The following is a 21,826-nucleotide window of genomic DNA, read 5'->3' on the forward strand; positions in this document are numbered from 1 at the left end:
TGAACAAGGTCTATTCCTTCTATGATCATATTTCTTTTGTCCTTCCGCACATGGAGAGTGAATTACATAAACTCTGCTATCTATAGAGGCTTTCCACATGATTGGAAACATTGGAAATCATGGTTCCAAATCACATGGAATGACGAGTGAGAGCTCTCTACTCCAGATTGTCACCATCTTATGCTTTGCCAGCATTTCTTAATGACATGGAGACACTCCATCAATAGCAGAGTTTCTGAAAGGTGTTGAGTAAGCATTCTTCACTAAAGCTGAACAGGGCTTATGATGGTGCCTAAAGTGGTTTAAGTGAGGAGGGACTTCTTGCAACAGATGGGTTGCATCTCACGCCAGTTGGAAGAAATGTTTTTGCCAACAGTCTCAAGAACTTGATCAGGAGGGCTTTAAACTGAGTTCTGTGGGGAAGGGAGACAATATTAAGGAAGGCGAAAGGGCTGGAGAAAATAGTCAAACAGACATAGAGGAAACAAGAAAAAAAGTGCAAGGACCCAACAGTGAGAGGCAAAAAAACTTGCACAAGCAGCAAGTAAATGGGACCCGTGGTCTGCGATGTCTCTACACTAATGCACAGAGCATGGGAAATAAGCAAGATGAACTTGAACTCCTAGTACAACAAAGCAAATATGATATAATAGGCCTCACTGAAACCTGGTGGAATGAGTCTCATGATTGGAATGTGGAAATAGAGGGGTATATCCTTTTTAAGAGAAATAGGCCAAACAGGAAAGGAGGAGGAATAGCACTATATGTCAGAGATATTTACACCAGTGAAGAGATCCAGGACATCAGTCATGGGAGCCAGGTGGAGAGCATCTGGATAAAAATTAAAGGGGAAGGAAACAACAAGGATGTTATGGTGGGAGTCTACTACAGACCCCCAAGTCAGACTGAGAAACTGGATGATATCTTTCTAGAACAGATAACCACACAGTCAGAAAAGAGAGATGTAGTAGTGATGGGCGATTTCAACTATCCTGATATTTGCTGGAAGTCAAACTCAGCAAAATCCTGAAGGTCTAGCAAATTCCTCACTTGCCTGGAAGACAATTTCATGGTCCAAAAGGAGGAAGAAGCAACAAGGGGGTCAGCTATTTTAGATCTGATCCTAACCAACAAGGATGACTTGGTTAATGGGGTGCAAGTGGTGGGATCCTTAGGTGGAAGTGACCATGTTCTCCTGGAGTTTGTTAAACAATGGAAAGGAGAAGCCAGACATAGTCAAACATGCATTCTAGACTTTAGGAGAGCGGATTTCAGTAAACTTAGAGAAGTATTGAGGGTGATCCCGTGGTCAGGAATACTAAAAGGGAAGGGAGTTCAGGACGGATAGGAGTTTCTCAAAAGAGAGATACTGAAGGCACAATTTCAAACAGTTCCGGTGAGAAAGAAAAATCGGAGGTGTCTCAAGAAACCAGGATGGATGACTAAGGAACTTTCAACCGAGTTGAGTTTGAAACGGAACATGTATAAGAAATGGAAAAAGGGGGAAATCACAAAAATGGAATTCAAAGAAATAGCAGGCATTTGTAGGGGTAAAGTCAGAAAAGCTAAAGCCCAGAATGAACTCAGGCTTGCTAGAGAGGTTAAAAAGAATAAAAAGGGTTTTTTTTGGATATGTCCGAAGCAAAAGGAAGAAGAAGGAAACGGTAGGGCCACTGCATGGAGAAGATGGCAAAATGCTAACAGGGGACAGAGAAAAGGCAGAGTTACTCAACACCTTCTTTGCCTCAGTCTTCTCAGAAAAGGAAAAGGATGCACAACCTGAGGATAATGGAGCAGAGGACAGAATAGGGGAATTTCAGCACAGAATAAGTAAAGAGATAGTAGAGGAATACCTTGTTAATCTAAATGAATTTAAGTCTCCAGGACCAGATGAACTACATCCAAGGGTACTAAAATAACTGGCAAATGTAATAACGGAACCATTGGCAATCATATTTGAAAACACCTGGAAAACAGGAGAAATCTCTGCAGACTGGAGGAGGGCAAACATTGTCCCCATCTTCAAAAAGGGGAAAAAAGAGGATCCCAACAATTATCGTCCAGTTAGTCTGACATTAATACCAGGAAAGATTCTGGAGCAGATCATTAAACAGAGAGTCTGTGAACATCTAGAAGGCAATGCCATAATCACAAAAAGTCAACATGGGTTTCAGAGAAACAAGTCATGCCAGACAAATCTAATCTCTTTCTTTGATAAAAATTACCAGCTTGGTAGATGAAGGGAATGCTGTGGATATAGTATATCTTGATTTCAGTAAGGCCTTTGACAAGGTTTCCCATGACATTCTTGCAAACAAGCTTGTAAAATGTGGGCTAGACAAAGTAACTGTTAAATGGATCTGTAATTGGTTGACAGGTCGAACCCAAAGGGTGCTCAACAATGGCTCTTTTTCAGCCTGGAGAGAAGTGACCAGTGGGGTCCCACAGGGCTCTGTCCTGGGGCCAGTGCTATTCAACATCTTTGTCAATGACCTGGATGACAGAATTGGGAGCATACTTATCAAATTTGCAGATGATACCAAATTAGGAGGAATAGCTAATACTCCAGAGGACAGGATCAACATTCAAAATGATCTGAATAGACTAGAAAGCAGGGCCATAGCTAACAAAATGAGATTCCACACAGAGAAATGTAAGGTACTGCACTTAGGGCAGAAAAATGAAATGCACAGATATAGGATGGGGGACACCTGGCTGAATGAAACTACATGTGAAAGGGATCTGGGAGTCCAAGTGGACCACAAGTTGAACATGAGTCAACAGTGTGATGCGGCAGCAAAAAAGGCCAATGCAATTTTAGGCTGCATCAATAAAAGTACAGTGTCTAGATCAGGGGTAGGCAACCGTTTTGAGCCGGGGGCTGGGTTGCTGTCCCTCAGACAACTGGGGGGCCGAAGCCAAAAAATAAATAATTAAACAATTTTTAAAAAGAATTAAATAAATAAATAAACCGGGTCAAATATAGGACAAAATTTTCAAATGGAGGACACTTTTTTAAAAAATAATGGAGGACACGCAAAAAAATTGCTGATTTAAAAAAAATGTTAATATAAATGCATGTTTCGGAGGCTTCTATAGACAATTGTCCCCCTTGCCTGCCACGTGCCCCCCCTTGCCCGCCTCCTCCTGATAGGTCAAAGGCCCCATGCCCTCACGCGAGAGGCCAAAGGCTCCAGTGGCAATTGGCGGCAGGATCGGGCTGGGGCCGGTCCCAAGGCCTTGCCGGGCCTCATCCGGCCCATGGGCCGCAGGTTGCCTACCCCTGGTCTAGATCAAGATAAGTAATAGTGCCACTGTATTCCGCTCTGGTCAGGCCCCACCTGGAATATTGTGTCTAGTTCTGGGCACCACAATTCAAAAAGGACATCGACAAACTGGAGTGTGTCCAGAGGAGGGTGACTAAAATGGTGAAAGGTCTGGAAACCTTGCCCTATGAGGAACAACTCAGGGCGCTGGGGATGTTTAGCCTGGAGAAGAGAAGGTTCAGAGGTGATATGATAGTCCTGTTTAAATATTTGAAAGGATGTCATATTGAGGAGGGAGCAAGCTTGTTTTCTGCTGCTCCAGAGAACAGGACCCAGAACAATGGATGCAAGCTGAAGGAAAAGAGATTCCACCTCAACATTAGGAAGAACTTCCTGACAGTAAGGGCTTTTCGACAGTGGAACACACTCCCTCGGAGTGTAGTGGAGTCTCCTTCCTTGGAGGTCTTTAAGCAGAGGCTAGATGGCCATCTGTTGGGGGTGCTTTGATTTGGATTTCCTGCATGGCAGGGGGTTGGACTGGATGGCCCATGCGGTCTCTTCCAACTCTAAGATTCTATGATTCTATGATTCTAAGTAGAAAAGTAAAAAAAAAGTTATCTAAACTGATATTTATCATGTACCTTGAGGAAGTTCCCCTTCACATGTGACTGTCACCTACACAGAAACAGAAATGGTACCCTCAGAGCCAAACTACAAGTAATTTGGGTGGTATGTGCTTTGAACTGTGGAAACAGTTGTTGGTGCTTAATATTAACCAGCTGTCCGGGAATGCTGCCAGCAAACACTGACAAGTGCTGATAACAGTGCCTTCAGCCCAGCAAGTGAAAGTAAATCAGACCTTGCAAGGAATCAGTCTGAGAGCAGTACGATAAAACAAGCCGATGTCAGGATTCCAGAAGTCCGAACGTTCCGAGAGTCAAACTGAAGTCAGGGTACCGGGAATCAGCGTGGTCAAATAGTCTGAGGTCAAAACAGCCAGGAGATAGCGAAGGTCCGGTCCGAGGTCAAGGTAACAAGGAATCAAGATGCTAGGAGCTAGTGCCGGCAGCAATCACACCAAGGGATCATGCAATAAACTCTAGCAACCAGCAACAGTCTCTCTCCCACTTAAGTAAGGGAAACTCGCCCTCGTGCCACCTGAGGCTGGTTGGCTAATTGCCTGTCGGCAATCCTCTTTGATCTGCGCCTGCAAACACTCTTGGCCCTTCTCTCTTTGTAAGACGGCACTTGCAGGCAAGCTTTGTCTCCAGAGTCACCACTAGGCTGTGGTACCATAGGAGGCCTCTCTTCAGCATTAGGACCTGGTTGGACCTTCTCCTCTGGGACTGGGAGAGCACAGCTGGGACCTGGCAGAGCAGGATTGCCACCTGGTGTAGCCTCAATCAGCTCTTGCTCTGGAGGAGGCTCATCCTCCTCCTCATCCTCTGAGAGCTGATCTTGGCTGGCCATGACATCAGCTATTGCCAAATTTAACTGGTGTAGCAGCACTGTAATGATATAATGATATAATGATTGAATCTATGGATGCACAGTTGCTATTAACACTAGTTAGGGGAAAAGGGGGAGTGTTTAGCAGAAATTGGATGGCCACTTACAGAGATGGTATAGTAGTGAATTCCCTGCACTTGTCTAGGGATTGGACCAGATAAATGATATTGATTTCACAGCATTTCACAGAGGGCTCCTAACATTAGCAGTTTGTCTCCTTAGCTGATTTTCACTGAGAATAATGATAAAGATAGAAGAGATAGTGGTAAAACAATTGGTAATTAAAAATGAATGGCATCATCTAAAGCTTGTACCAGTTCTGTGGCAGTTCCATGCAACTTTTAAACTAGAAAAAACCATGCATATTTTGTTTGCATATTTTAAACGGGTGTATTAATGGATGCATCCTCCCACTGACTACAGTATGGTTAGCGGCCCAGGGGGGACCGGTAGTAATGACATTGCTACATCGGATAATCAACACCTCTTTGAGGGACGGGCAGTTTCCATCGGATCTTAAATTGGCCATCGTAAGACCGATCCTAAAAAAGCCCTCCCTCGACCCCCTGGTACATAATAATTATCGGCCTGTTTCGCTGCTACCATTTTTAGGGAAGGTGATCGAGAGGGCGGTTGCGATCCAGCTTCAGGCGGTCTTGGATGAAACTGATTATCTGGATCCATTTCAAACTGGCTTCCGGGCGGGTCACGGGGTTGAGACGGCCATGGTCGCCTTGGTCGATGATCTCCGTCTGAGCATCGACGGGGGAAGCGTGTCCCTGTTGGTGCTCTTGGACATCTCAGCGGCTTTCGATACCATAGACCATGGTATCCTTCTGGGGCGCCTGGCGGAGGTTGGGATCGGGGGCACTGCGCTCCAGTGGTTCCGGTCCTACCTCTCTGGGAGGTCCCAGATGGTGCAGCTGGGAGACGTGTGCTCCAGCGAGCGGGCCCTTAAAACTGGGGTCCCTCAAGGAGCCATTCTGTCTCCCATGCTATTTAACATTTACATGAAACCGCTGGGAGAGATCATCCGGAGACATGGGGCGCGTGGTTATCAGTACGCTGATGACACCCAGATTATTTTCTCTATGTCTCCGACTGATGCAGTGACCGGGGATGGCGTCTCTCCTCTCGTGGCCTGTCTGGAGTCAGTAATGGACTGGATGAGGAAAAACCGACTCAAACTAAATCCAGAGAAAACGGAGGTACTAGTGATAGGTTCCCCCGGTCCGGGAATGGCGGTGGTTCCACCTGTCCTGAACGGGATCACGCTCCCCGTGAAGGACTCCGTGCGCAGTCTGGGAGTGCTTCTTGACTCGTCGCTTCATCTAACTGCTCAGGTGAATGCGACGGTCAAGAGCACCTGTTATCAGCTTCGGCTGATCCGCCAGCTGCGCCCATACCTGGACCGGAGGGACCTAGAAACTGTTGTACATGCTCTGGTAACTTCGAGATTGGACTTCTGCAACGTACTCTACATGGGGCAACCCTTATACCAAACTCGGAAGCTTCAATTGGTACAGAATATGGCAGCCCGGCTGGTCACTGGGGCTACCAGGACCAGCCATATAACACCTATACTTAAAGATCTTCACTGGCTGCCTATTCGCTTCCGAGCTCAATATAAGGCGTTGGTTATTACCTATAAAGCCCTAAATGGCTTGGGCCCAGGATTTCTGAAGGACCGCCTCTCCCCGTACAATCCGCCTCGCACCCTCAGAACATCTGGGCAGCAACTGCTGAAGGTGCCAGGGGCTAGGCTAGCTTCTACTTCTAGAAGAGCCTTTTCCACAGCTGCCCCTGCCCTTTGGAATACGCTGCCCATTGAGCTCCGCTCATCTACTACCCTGGCCCAATTTAGGAAGGATCTCAAGACCTTCCTATTTAAGCAGGCATTCCCCGACTAAACATCCTGTGGGCCTCCCTCCTCTTCCGTGGCCATGAGGATGGGCTAATGGGGCTTTTTATTTTCATTTTTTATTGGTATTGATGTTTGCTGTGTTTTTAACCTGTATTTGTTGCATTGTTGCATTTGTAAGCCGCCCTGATCTTTTTGGAAGGGCGGGATATAAATAAAGATTTTATTTTTTTTTATTATTTTAGTATACTTCTGATTTTTTAAATACACAAAATATGGGGGGGGGTATCACTGACCACATTTTCTTCCTTTTGATGTACTGTATGCCAATAAATTTAGAGGTTTCTGGAAACAGATTTGTTCTGTCCAGAAGATGCAGAGTAAATTATTATTATTATTATTTTTAAGAGCACCCAGTGCAGGAAATGTTTCACCCTTTCCTACCAGGTATGTGATACCATGATACATACAGTTAGTTGGATTTTTGTACTGGAACCCTTGCCCACTAAAGATCAGAGAGTTGTAGCCAGAGAATCTCATACATCATCTACCTTGGAAAGTAGTGGTAGCTCACCATGACAATGTGCTGTATACTTCTCTCTCTGAATGTAAATCAGTGATGTATGAATAGGGATGCCATAACCCGGCGGCTCCCGTGACAATCATGCTTTTGGGGGAACCTGGCCCGCCCCGGCCCGGTTCCCCCTAAATCCTGGGTTTGGGCCTGGCCTCCGGGCTGCCGCTAATGCAGCTGGTGCTCTCTGGCCACCCACCACCACCTCCTCCTCCTCGGCTGCGCCACCCTCCTCCTCCTCCAATCCTCCGCCTTCTTCTTCTGCGCCGCTGCTGCACCACCTGCAGCACTTGCCCGGGCAGCGACCGGCAGCAGCGCACGCTCACCCCTCTTGCGCTCCTGCGTGCGGGGCTTGTACGGAGCACTCGTTCCCTAAGCTGTCTCTGGCCAATGGTAGAAGAGCAGGGTCTGTCCTGTTTCCAGCCCCAGTCTGCCATTGACCAATGAGGTTTGGAGGAGGAGGAGGAGGAGGAGGAGGAGGCAAAGGAGGAGGAGGAGGAGGAGGAGGACCAAGGCCTCTGGCCAGGGGGAGGGAAAAGTGCCATTTCCTGGCATGAAATTCAACCAACGATGAGGAGGAGGAGGAGGAGGAGGAAGAAATAAGAGGAAGAAGGGGAGGAGGATGAGGAAGAGGAGGGGGAAGAGGAGGAGGAGGAGGAGGAGGAAGAAGAGGAGGATTAGGAAGAAGAGCAGCAGGAGGAGGAAGTAAGAGGAAGAAGGGGAGGAAGAGGAGGGGGAAGAGGAGGAGGAGGAGGACGAGGAAGAAGTAAGAGGAAGAAGGGGAGGAGGAGGAAGAAGTAAGAGGAAGAAGAGGAGGTGGGTGCCCATTTCCAAAGGTTTATTTCCCTCAAAGTGTCTTTTTTGTGTATTTTTGGTGCTTTTAATGGTAACAGGTCTGCCTTGTTTTAAAAATGATAGTGATGATGACAGAACGGAGGTTGGGGGTGTTTGGCCAGAAAGGGAAGTACATTTCTGCCATCTGTCTAGGAATAATGCCAAAATGTCCTCCATTTTGATCATGCCTAAGAAACATGCATTTATATTAACATTTTTTGTGTGTGTCCTCCATTGTTAAAAAGTGTCCTACATTTGAAAAAGTTGTCCTACATTTGTCCCGGTTTGGAGGTCCTGACTTATGGCAACCCTATGTATGAATCAAACACAGCCCATCCTCCATATGTTGCAAGTCAGGTGCTCTCATCAGTTCTGTTGTCAGCATAGCATTATTTCCAGACTTTCCCCCTCAAATTAGCAGACTGAGTGGAAAATGATATACAAAGTAAATTCATATTATTCTATAAGTTACACTGATACAAAGCACCTAATATGCATCCCCCTCAATGTGTTTTTTTGTGTGCCTTTTATTTTATTTGCATCTCTTTCATCAGCTTAGATCACTTTCAGGCATGCACATTTGTACAGGCATACATGTAAATATCTCTGTAAATTTTGAAAGCAGAAAATCCTACCCACCCAGTCAAAATTTACATTGAGTCAAAGCAGTCTGGCATTGTGAGGAGGCTATCCTGTTGGAAGAGGGAAAATATGGTACCCCTGGATTCCATGGTGGATTTCTCCAGCAGTAATCAATCAGCTTATTGTGTTTAAATGAATTGTACCAAACAAATGGACTGTATCAAGTCATTAAAGAAGACTAACAAGAACTCAGCTTTTGGATTCATGAGCCTTTTCTTAAAGCTGAGGTTAAATAGTTTTCCTAGGTTTTTTTCCCCACCTAATTTTCCAGGTCACTTAATGACTAGCATGCAATATAGTTGATTTGCTTCATTCTCACCAATACTCCCTTGAAAGCAATAAATGCAGAACTTTATATCATACTAAATGTTCAGACTCAGTGTATTTTCAGGTTTCATAAGTTTTACACACACACACACACACACACACAGAAAGAGAGAGAGAGAGAGAGAGAGAGAGAGAGAGAGAGAATTACTCTTCAGAGTCAAAATACAGTGACTATATATAAAGACATAAAAATAACAGGATAAACACTGTATGTGCCTCTATTAGTTTGAGTGATCCACCATTGAATATTAGTCTACCCTTCCCACTTGAAGAGATTATTTCTGCTTTTGTTTAGTTTCTTGAAGGCCAATAGACTTAAGAGTTTAATCATAGTTGGAGATTATGGTTTTTTTTCCCCTGAGCACATAATTTATTTGTTTGAAATAAACTGAAACATAGTATTTTATCAGTATTGATAAAAAGGGTGTTCACTAGTTACAAAAAACCCCCAAAAACAGAAAAACAAAAAGTGAGCATAAATATTCAGTTTTCATTGTAAAATGAAGAAAGAAGTGTTGGAAACTGTGTGAGAGTAGTCAATCTCTCCAGCAGAGTAATCACATTGACAAGGCAGATGCTGAACAAAACCCAGTTTCCCCACCCTAGGTTTGTCAGCAAGAGAAAAAAAAAGATTTAGTGTAATTTGTAAACTATAAAAAATAGCTTTAGTTACTAAATCAAACACATTATCCTATGGAACAGAGAAGAAAAAGCAGACGGGGAAAATGTCTGCATGCAATAGTGATGCAGGATGAGAGTAGGGGTGGAAAACCACCACCACCACCACCACCACCACCACCACCACCACCACCAAAACAACAGGAAATCAGCAAACAAGCAATTAGCACAGGCATACAGTTTGCTGACTCTTAACAAGACATGGGGTGCCCAAATGGACCAATGCTTTTTAATTTGTGTATAAAGATGTCCATTACTGCCATGGCCAAGTTTGGACATGACACAATATTATTCAGAATATTGAAAACCCAACCAGACTGCAATGAGCTCCAAAGGGTCCTCTCCAAATTGGATAAATAAACAGATGTGATCAGTGTAATATATATCTATATGCCCCTTGAAGGAGAAAAAACTCTAAATTCATATATCAAATGTGTGAACGTGGAATTTGGAAGGAGTGGGAGAGACTGTATGGCAAGCAAAGCTATTTTTGTGGGAGGTACTTTTGCAATCTATTGAACTGCAATCCACTTAGCTTAGTATTATTTGTTCTTTTTATATCCTAGATCTTCACTCTATTTATTGTTCACAATTCTGCTTCTTTTCAAGGACTGGCAGATGTGTTCTCTGTATTTTTAGACTTAAAATAAAAAAATGAAACAGAACTATAAATGAAGATAAATTTGTTGGATGCAGGGAACAAACATTTTCCCTATTTTGGTGCCTCTTCACTTTTCCTAATCCTCTAATACCCCCTTAACATCTCCAAAATTGTGGGTGATTATAGGACATGATTTTGTATACTTCAAATGCAAAGATTTTTTTCCTTAAAAAAATCAGTACAAAATTGGCTTTCTCTTTTCATATAACTTTGCTGTTGTGCATGTGGCGATTCTGAGATTACAGAAATGTGCATATACAATCACTCCTCCTAACTCGCTGATCTTGGATCTGTGACCTTGAAAATCCACAGAGGAGTGACCTACACTATTTTTAATGGGGCTCACCCCCATGGACATGCACCCCATTCACGCCTATGGAGCTTGAATATGTGCGAGGCTCCATTTTTTTGTGTGTGGGGGGGTCGGTCTGGAAAGGATTCCCCACAAAAATGGAAGGTCAACTGTACTTGGAACCAAAAGCTGAAATATATATATATTGAAAACTGGCTGGGGGATTCTGGGAGCTGCAGCTCCAAAAATAGCTTTTCCAAATTTTGCTTGGATTTAATTCAAGTGTGAATGCAAAAGGTTCTTGCAGCATCTTTGAATTAAATGAGTGAAAGACATTGTAGCATAGACTTTTGTAATCTTGATCTACTTTCTCACTCAGTTTGACTCAATGATGCTACAGGATCCCTTTGCATACTGATATTCTAGACTAACACAACTATGTGTCTCAATTCAAGTGTGAATGTTAATTCAGTGTAAACTAAAGCATCCTATGGCGCTGGAGTTCTGCATCTTGCTGTATATTCTAAAATTTAAATTTTGTCAGGGATTTAAAATTGTTCTTACTTCCACAAAACCATTACAAAAACAATAACAGCTTCATTTATATACCGCTTCATACTGAACTCAGTGTCTAAGCTGTTTACAACTGTAAGCTAATTGCCCCCACAAGCTGGGTACTCATTTTAGCAACCTTGGAAGGATGCAAGCCTGAGTCAAGCTTGAGCCCTTTCACTGGTACTGAACTCACAACCTTATGGCTGCAGTACAAGCATTTAACCACTGCACCACCAGGACTCTTTAATTTACAAATGTGTTAGGAATATTAGCAAGGACTACATATATTTTTCTTGCCTTCAAAACCTTGCCCTAATTTAGCTATGTTGGCTCAACCCAGCTCAACCTTATTGGCCAATAGACATCATCTCATGCTCTAGTAGAATTTCCCTGTCCTCTCACATTTCACAAACTTTCTTCTTCACAATGAAAAACCATTCTTCCTCCAAGATGTCTAGAGCTGCATACATCAAGATTAATCTGTGTGGCAGATTATACTCCTACTCCTGACTGAGTAGGTTTTTGATAGTAGTATCTTCTTTCTCCAGTTATCATTTTATGGCTCTATCTTTGATATGTTGGATAATACATGTAGAGTAGCTCATACTGGCATAACTATAATCTACATCCACTTTATTGTGGAATCTGGGGACCAATCCTGGCTCAGCATAGGCTATATATAATTTATGATTACCACAATGAGTGGACCTGATCCAAGAGGGGAAAAGGCTGTAATGAGCATGTCCTGTTATATATATATAAAGATACAGAAAAGAAAAAGGGGGAAATTTTGAGAAAGAATTGATAATTAAAGGTCCTGTTGCCTTCAGGCACAAAACATGACGTGGGGCAATTCACAGAGAGATAAGGAATGGAAAGCACATTGCCACACAGCAAACAAAAAGGAGACAAACTCCATGTGCTCTAAGATGAGCAGCAAACAAAGAGGAGACAAGCTCCAGCAGCAAACAAAGAGGAAATAAACTACAAAGGCTCTTATGAGCATGTTCTGTTACATATCAAAAAAGATTCAGAAAAGAAAAAAGAGGGAAATGCTGAGAAAGAATGGATAATTAAAGGTCTTGCTGCCTTCAGGCACAAAACTTTATGTGGGGCAATTCACAGAGAGCCTGTTTAAGAGGAAATGGTTCCCTAATCCTCCATCTGAGACCAAAAGAAAACAGGGTTCAGCCTACAAGCAACGTTACTTGCGGATGCCTGGTCACTCTTAGTTAAGCTTACTTGTAAATAGGCATTATAGAAGGATAATGGCCACAGGAGAAGGGCAATGACTCACTATCATAGTTGTGTGAAATTTGTGCAACTATACCACTCAAAGGGCAATACTTGAATAGTAAGAAACTAATGGGAACATTTTATTAACAAGAGAGATGTGCAGAAACAGGAATCTTGCTGAAATTGGAGCTTTCCCCTTTCGTGTCATCTTACATAGGTAGGCCTGCCCTGCAAATTGGGCAACCAATATTGAACATTCTGGTCCAGTATTCACCCTGGCTCCAGTACTTCATGCTACACCTTTTTAGCATTTTGGAAGAAAAAAGTCAAACTATTTGAGGCCTAGTACAGGACATGGGATGGACAGTTCAATAGCCAATTGTACCCCCTACAGACTGTGGGAGCACAAGTGGTAATTTCTAGGGCAATATTTTGATATAACACGCAGTGAGGGCTTCAATAGGGAGCACATGGCTGATGGGCTGCACAGTTCCCATACCAATAATTCTATTCCATTTCCACTCCTTACACTGTTTGTCAAATGTCACTTTGGACTGCTCTCATTGCAAGAAGATAACTTCTTATAGCAACTAGATTATTTGTAGCTTGTGATTTTCAAGCCCTGATGTCTTGAAAACATACTTCTTCTTTTCTCTTTTTCTCTAGTAGTTTTTGTGAATGTACCAACTATTTCTAAACCTTCAACCACTCTTCACAGAAGGGTGTTGATCAGAGGAGCAATGTCAAAAGGGCTAGATGGAGAAGATGTTTCTTTAACTGTGGTGTCTATGGGAGGAGAGGGTTACATCAGAGCTCTCACTGGCATGGATATCTTGGTTATAGCTGTGCTTCATTTGCCACATGTTTCAAAGAAGGCTTGCCAGCACATCAAGGCTGCTCCCCTTCTGGAGCATTCTCATTGTGAGATTTTTACTAGTTTTTTCCCCTTGAATTTACACATGCATTTCTAAAGCATGGCAGATTGCTTGGCAGATTTTTTAAAACCCTCAGACAGGATACAGCTGTCAATGCTAGCATTAGTTATATTGAAAAATATAGCCAGAACTTCCATGGTGATCCCAAATAATTCCCAGCTCCTCCACCCACCATCCTTGTTCTCTGGCAGAAGAAATACTCAAACAATAGACCAGTTGTGGAACTGCTCCTGCTGTTATATATGAAATAAAATGAAGAGGGAAAGCAGCCATGTATGGTAACATGACTCATGATCATTTAATTTGGCATATAGGTTATTTAAAGCAACATGAGGGTGTTTGGATGTCCTTTTCATATCATTATCTGTCTGAACTCCACTTAAAATCTTAGAGTGAAGAAGCAAGAATATGGGGAAAGGGCAAAGAAATACCAACAGTTCTCTAGAATCTAGAGTGTCTAGACACTGATCTTGAAAATGATCCTTTCCTTCACATTTTTATCACTAGCTGGTTAATCTATGTGCATATGCCTCCGTGCTATAATTTGTAGCGTAGTTGATCATCAGTGTTTACAGGGAATTTATGTGACATTAGGCAATTAGTCTAATTTCTAGTTTCATTTTAATACTCAGAGAGATAGCCATGTTAGTTTATTTTAGCAGAAGGCATAAAAGAATCCTGTAGCAGCTTTAAGACTAATTGGAAAAAAGGAATTATCACTGTTGTTGTAATTAACGTCCTGGCTTTTTCCTGGATTGAGACTAGCTGATAACAGATGTAAAAGTCTAGAAATTTTAATTCAAAAATTGACCCCCCAAAAGGAACCATCCCCTGGTGAAAAGCAAGAATGTAATCTGTCCTGGAAGCACTGATCCCCTTCTACTCTTTCATCCATCCAGCCTTTAGTGTGAACACAAGCAGTTATGCTTATTGGAATTTTGTAAGTTCATTGGCATTGCTTTCCTTTGCTTCATCCTTTAGATCCATATTATGTGGCCCTAAATTTTACCCTCGGCTTACCCACAGGTCATATCAAAATCAACAATTTTGGCCCTAACCTACACTCAACATATACATGAGGTTGACCTAAATTGAGTATATACAGTAGTTAAAAGTGCACAAAATATAAAAAATTAAAAAGATATTAAATGAATTAAAAATTAAAATCAACCCAAACACAAATGTTTAAACAAACCCAAACCCCAGAACACTAATAGAAAAAGCCACCACATTGTTTAGATGGCAAAGGCCTTATATACAATCAATCATCAAATGCTTGTCCAAACAGAAAATTCTTTATTTGTTTGAAGAAAAAAAAGTAAAGAGTATGCGAGTCTGAGTTTTCTGGGAAGGCAGTTCCAAATCCTTGGAGCAGTCACTGAGAAAGTGCACTCCTGTGTTCCCACCAGATGTACCTGTGAGGGTGTGGGGCAGAGAAAATAGACTCCCTAGCTATTTCAAAGTGAACTAGCAGGTTCACAAAAAAGGCTTTATAATGCAGGTTTTGGGGGACTCCAGTCCATGTCATCAGACGTCTCTTCCAAAATACTGTGTGGGAGTCTTGTCATTGGAAATACTTCCAATAATTACTTTGTAAACATTAGTTTCCAAACTCTGGTTTGTAGCTGCTGTTAGATCAGCTATTTAGTGGGGTAGAAAATATGATGAAGTAGAGGAAATGGTGAAAGAAGTAGCACTGTGGGGGGAAAAAATCAAATGACTCTTGGTGCAGGTTAAGGTAGCACCTGAATATTTTGGGCAAGTACAACACTTACATATTTAGAGGTGTTGTTTCACATAAGGTCAACATATCAGCTCATAAACAGATGCCATCTATAGCTGCTATTTAAATGCAAGCTATGCTGAGCTAAAGGATGAGATAAGTTTGCTTGACCTCTACCTTCTTCATTCCAGAAACTGAGTCAAGAAGTAAAAAGTACAAAGATAAAAGTAAAGAGGTACAGAATGAAAAGAATGTGGTACAAAGATAAAGAAACCCAAGAGTATTATTTACTTGGATAGAAAGTGGAAAAAGAAATATTAATAAGAAGTGCAGAGTCCCAGTGTGTTGTTCCTAGAGCTATTAGAGGAGCAAGGTAAACCATTGCATTTCATCCTTGAATACATTTAAGAGAAAGATTTGGCTTCAGTCAGACAAGCATGAGTGGCCTTCTGCTTGTTTAATGGGACTTTTCAATCCTATCTTTCCCATTTGTAGCCCATACATGACCCTCTAATGTGCCTCATCCAGGGGGCTGAGAAGGAAAAGGAAGGTTAGCATTGGATCCAAGCTATTGAACTGTATGAAAAGCTATGTAAATTTACTTAAGATGAGGCTGCATTTAAGGGAATGGAATTTACATTTGAGCAGGGATGGAAAGCATACACAAAAATATTTATTAATTGTTTAAAATATGGGTTTCCCAAGTATTAGGAACCCTGATGATGAGAATCCTAGGCCCATGAGGGCGAACCTATGGCACGTTTGCCAGAGATGTCATGCAAAGCCATTTTTCAGGACATGTGGAGGGCAGGGAAGAGGACAGGGTGAGGGGGGAGTCCCACCCCTGGAGGACAGAAGTCCTGTCCTGAAAGTCCCATCCCCCTGGAAGTCCCACCCCCCAGTACCGTGTAATACGCAGTGCTGGAAAACAATTTAGTTTGGGCACTCGGTCCCTAAAAGTTCTCCCCATTGTCTTAGACAGTCTGCCTGAAAAATGCATGTGGGGGAAAATGCACAGAAAATGCAATTTTTCTGTGCAGAAAATGGCTTTCCTGCACAAGAAAAATCACGTTTCTTTCCAGAAAATAAAGTTTATGTGCTGAGAACAAGTGTCATGCACAGAAAACAAGTTTTCTCCACATAAGACTGTGGTGGAGATCCTGCCTAGGTAATATACAAATGTATGTCTTTTAGGTTGCTATCACAGTGCAGAAATAATGTAGTTTGATACTGCTTTGTCATGGCTTCATCAAAATTCCATAGGAGTTTATCACACGCGAGGGCTCCCGTCATGTTCCTGTCTCCCAAACATCACCAATCTGCGACAGGAACCTCCTGGTGGGATCGCACCCAGCGCTATTAAAGGGAAACACTTCGGTTTTCATCATGGAAGTGTTCTCATAATTGTTAGGAAAAGGGCCCTTTTTAAATAACGATTTGATCCAACATTAAAAAGGGTCCCTTTTCTAACAGTTACGCTGATGCTTCCATTATGAAAATGGAAGTGTAGCGCCATGAGCGATCCCACCAGGAGGCTCCTGTCACCGGTGCGGTGGTGCAGTCTGTACTGGTTGATACCCCAGAAGAGGGATGAGACAAAATTGGGCAGCCCTTCCACTGGAGTGGAGGGGTGAGTGCTTCTAGCCCTGCTTCCCTACAGTTACAGCCATTCCTTATGAGGAGCTTTCATCATAGTGGGGAGGGACAAAGTCAAAGGCACGCAGCCCTGCTTCCCTGCAGTGGCAGTGGCTTCTCATGAGAAGCTGCCACAACCATGGGGAGGGACAAGCTGGAAGGCACCCAGTCCTGCTTCCTCATGGCAGCAGGAATTCCTCATGAGGAGCCACCACAGCCATGGGGAGGGACAAGGCCAAAGGTACCCAGCCCTGCTTCCTTGTGCTGCTGCTGGTGGTTCCTCACAAGGAGCCACCACTACCAGTGAACAGCAGATGAGTAGTCCTGGCCCTGCTTCCCCACACTGGGGGTGGTCTCCTACTGAGGAGGCTGCTGCCACCATGGTGAAAGAGAAGGGATGAGTATAGCCTTTTGACCATGCCTCCCATTAGTCCCAATCCTTGCACCAGGTGACACAGGTGATAGCAATACTACTGCATATCCATAGATATGTCTCCCATTATTAGCCTTCCAAAGCTCACTTAAGCAGTGCAACCCTCCCAAAATGTCCATTTCCATGTTGTTTGAGGGAAGGGGCAAATGTGGGAGCATGTCCAGCTATTCATCTATAGCTGAACATGCTGCTGCAGGCATCTGAAGAGACATCTATGGGTCCTTAGGAGATTTCTGCAAGTAACATTCTTACAGGACATCCAGCTACAGGAAAATAGCTGGACAGATCCCTGCCCGTCCTCCCGCTCTCCAAGAGCATGTAATGACCATGTTCAGGAGCAGCACTGCACTGCTTACAATGTGGATTTTGGGGGACTTTGGTTGTTGCATGGCTGGAACAAAGTTTCAGCCTCCACTATGACCAAGAAAAGGACTTATGTATGTCATCATAATTCGTTAAAAGGATGCCAGCCTGTATTTTCTGCACAAGAAAAAAAAACCAAACATTTCTTACACAGAAAAATAACATTTTTGCACAGAAAGTGGAGAAATTTGTAATTTGTAATGTAATTTCTGTACAAACCCCCCCCCCCCAATACATTTTCTTTTGGCACAGTTTTCAAAATCAAGGACAAAATTTACAAATGTTGTAATGGGATGTGTATAGGAATTAACAACTTGTTATGCAAGCTGTATGGCATTATGAAACACAATGTATTTGTCAACTGTGATTTGTTCATTTGAAAATTGTATTTGAAATTTTGAAATGATTTTCACTTTATCACCTGACATCATTTTGTACCATTCCGTGATTGTTCTTATGTGCCATTAAGTTGGCTTCAGCATACAACAACCCTATGAATGAGATACTATCATTTGAAGGCTTGCTCGTGTATGCAAAGTACAAAGGACTGTGACTTCCTTTACTGAGTCAGTCAAGTAGCAAATCCATCTTCCTTTTGTTTTACCGCCTTCAGTTTTCCCCAGCATTATTGTCTTTCTAAATAAGTCATGTGTTTGGGCATATGTCCAAAGCATAACAGCCTCAGTTTAGTCCTAGGAATTGTTCAGGTTTGATTTGCTCTAAGAGTGATTTATTCATCTTTTTAGTGATCAGAGGCATCAATGGAACTTTCCTTCACTCCTTCAGCACCACTTACCTCCATTTCTTTAAAAAATAGAAAGAAAGAAAGAAAGAAAGAAAGAAAGAAAGAAAGAAAGAAAGAGAAATGCATACTATATAATTTTAAGGAAAGTAGATTATACCCCGTTCTTAATTTCAGCAGATATTTTTCCAGTACTAAGTTTATATAGATAGCCAGTGGGATGTAGTGGTTTCAGCACTGGACTATGACTCTGCAGATGCTGGCTCAGCCATGGAAACCCACTGGGTGACCTTGGTCAAGTCACACTCTCTCACCTCAGAGGATGGGAATGGCAATCCCTCCCTGAAGAAACTTGTCAAAAAAAACCCCCTAAGTCAGAAATGGCTTGAAGGCACACAACAACAACAAGCTTATACAAAAATCTTTCATGCCATCTACTTCTGAAATTCGCCCAGGCTTTCCAAAGAGCCCATATGTCACACAGGCATTCCCATGTTGCAGGCTATCATGATACGCTATCAAAACTCTCTTTATATATGCTCAGATGCTTAGCTTTCTATGTAAATGGGAGCTTAAGTAATTAGCAAAATGGACCCCAAAGCCAGCACATATGTTTTGCTGACTAGTTAAACTACAGCAGCAGCCCATTACTCTTCAGGCCTTTGGCTGCAATTACTGCTTATTCCCCTTCTTTTTTTCTTTTCTCTCATTGGTTATATAAATGCTAATTAATCTCATTTCATTAGCTTAGGTTTGCCACTTAATAGTCTTTATTATCTGTTTCCTTGCCTTGGAAATGCAATCTATGCTATAAAGACATATTTAACATGACATTTCAGTTGACAATATAGAAGACTTGCAAATGAATCTATTTTAGATTTTCCAAAAGGCAAGATATCCTTTAGAAAAGTGATGCTGGATCGGACCAAATTCCTATCTCATCCAGCATTCTAGTCACATAGTATTTCATCAAATGCCTATGGGGAGACAGAAAACAAGATGTTTACAACAGCAACCTCATATTGTGCATTCAAATATACTGCCTCCGTATAGATTTATAGATGCATCCATCCATCCTTCCATCATTACATAAAATTATGTATCTATCCAGACTATTTAATCATTGATAGTAGTATTGTTCATGAATTTATCCAACCTCCTATTAACCCTCTCTAGTTTTATAGATGCTACTAATTGTAACTGCTAGAGTTTAGGAATATGCTGTGTATATTCTATGATTCTATAGAAGTATTTCTTTTTCTCTGACATCAATTACCCATCACTTAGATTCAGTGGATCATGCAGCTTATAGTATATGTAATATGACAGTAAGAGACATCAATTCACATACTTTGTATAATTTTATATGCCTATATCATGTCTTTCCTTACTCACCTTTCCTCCCAATGTATCTTTTGTGTTACAACTGTATATATGTAAATTGTGAAAAGCTATTTCCTCTTGTATCAGCAGAATTATATTTTCTTGTATGACCAGAATTATATTTTATAGAGTCTATCTCAGTTGTTCTTAAACACATAGGGGTATTTTTGAGGGACTGTGGGATACTGTTAGGAAGGTGTGTATGGATTGAGAATTGTGCCAAATGTTACTTTGCAATAATAAGGGTTTTTTTTTTAAAAAAAAATCCTTTGAATGGAAAACTATGTACATAGACAACAGCATGATTGTGTGTGTATGCATATGTGTGTATCCTGAATAAATAAGATTAAGTTTCTATCTATCCATTACTCAAATTGCTGAATGAATTTTCACTGGATTTGGAAGGTATGTTTGCAATGGTATAATGTTAAACAAAGGCTGGAGGGTACACACTTTCAAGCCACTCCACTAATTTCCTTAAGAACACCTGGATGAATTTGCACCACATTTAAAGGGTTAATTGGGATATTCTCATTTTCAGTAGAGGTTATATGGTGTGTGCAGAATCTAATATTAGGAGTCCCCTGTTTGGGCACTCCACTATTTAATTAAAAAGGAGCTGGTCAAGTTGATGCCAAATTTGGAGGACATCTTAACTTATTGGCTATATGGTGTATTGGAATCCACTCTTGGAAGTTCTTTATGGGGAACGCCAGAAATTAACCCAAATGAAAGTGGACAAGTTGTTAGTACATGCACATTGTACAGCAATCTGGTAAGGAGTAAGCTGTTATTATCCTCATATAGCAGATCAGTGTTTTTCTCTGTGAGATTGGGAAAAAAGCGATATTGACTTGCTGAAGGCCACTTAGAGGCTCATAAATATTAGTGTCATGTCCCCATTCATTTTAATGACAAAGGTATTACTCTATTAAAATGCAGAAGTAATAGGAAATGTAGCCTTTGTTTTATGAAATTGTAGAGGTTTTGTGCAGTTTATTTAATCTTTTCAGCAGAGAGTCTAATATGACAGGAAAATGTATTTGTTATAAATTGGGATATTTCCTGCCTAAAGTTGTAAGCCAACAAAACCAGGGCAAACCACATTCTGAGTGAATGTAACAATAGTCCCCTTGTGCTAATTTCTATTTACTTAACTTATTTGGGCAACCTTGTTTCTTCCCTCAGCTTTATTTTAAAAAGTAACTCAACATTTCTTCACATTGCAGGTTTAGATCCAGTGATTCAGATGCTTCTTCTACAAACGGTAAAGCCATCATTTGAAAACATTACACATGTAAGTTGGTTGTTTTTGAAATACCGTGTGTGAAAAATGAAGAATTTGTTTTTATCACAGTCTGGAAACAATATACTTCTAAATTGGATCAAATTAGTGAACTAGGTGGGGATAACAATAGCCAGAATTACACTGAGTCAAACCAATCATACAGTGGATCATAGTGCAAGCTGCTTGACCATATTGTGAGCATATTTAATCATCCCACAAGGAATGCAGCACCTCATTACATGAACGAATATGCTTTTCCAATAGTAATTGTTCCATGTATGGAGGTAAGCAGTTGTGCACTGATGTCATTATAACATCTAGTTGTTTGCTCCACTGGCCTTGAAAGGATCTTGACAAATAACAGCTAATCCTGATAACTATATACAGTGCCCCCTTGCCTTATGCAGGGGATCCGTTCTGGAACCTTCCATGTAAGACAAATAGTGCGTATGCTCGAGCCCCATTGAAAATAATGGGGCATGTGCATGATGTGTGGTGCGGAGCGTGTGCCATGGGCGCGTGTGCCATTGAAACTTCCATTGCGCAGCTTTCAGCATAAGCTGAAAGCCACATAAAAGGCGCCTGTGTATGTATTAGTCATCCTCTAGTATTAGGAGCATAATGTTTCTGAATATTACTTGCTGAAGAGCAACATTGGTAGAAGGCTATTCTGCTCACGCCTCTTTTCTAGGCTTTCTGTCGGCATCTGGTTGGAATGGCCCTTTGGTCTGTGCCAGGAGCATTAGTCTCATATTCTTAGGTAATTATAAATCTGAAAAATTAAAAGTTAACATAAAACAAAGTCAACATAATTTTGCCACAGACTGTAAATGTTTAAACTTCATTTTTATGAAGTCTCCACAACTTCCATACCATCAAATATTCATGT

At 41.8% G+C, this 21,826-nt stretch overlaps 1 protein-coding gene across 1 annotated transcript in view; it reads left to right on the forward strand.

Annotated features, from left to right (window-relative positions):
• CNBD1 (cyclic nucleotide binding domain containing 1) overlaps positions 1–21,826 on the forward strand; it is a 235,978-nt gene that overhangs the window by 186,213 nt on the left and 27,939 nt on the right. The window contains exon 11 of the mRNA XM_089518379.1: positions 20,879–20,946. Within this exon, the coding sequence (XP_089374505.1) occupies positions 20,879–20,946 (68 nt within the window). The remainder of the gene's footprint in view (positions 1–20,878; positions 20,947–21,826) is intronic.

Source organism: Sceloporus occidentalis, unplaced genomic scaffold, assembly GCF_023333645.1.
Source record: "Sceloporus occidentalis isolate IW3139 unplaced genomic scaffold, rSceOcc1.0.p SCAF_3, whole genome shotgun sequence".
In the NCBI taxonomy this organism is placed as follows: Eukaryota; Metazoa; Chordata; class Lepidosauria; order Squamata; family Phrynosomatidae; genus Sceloporus; species Sceloporus occidentalis.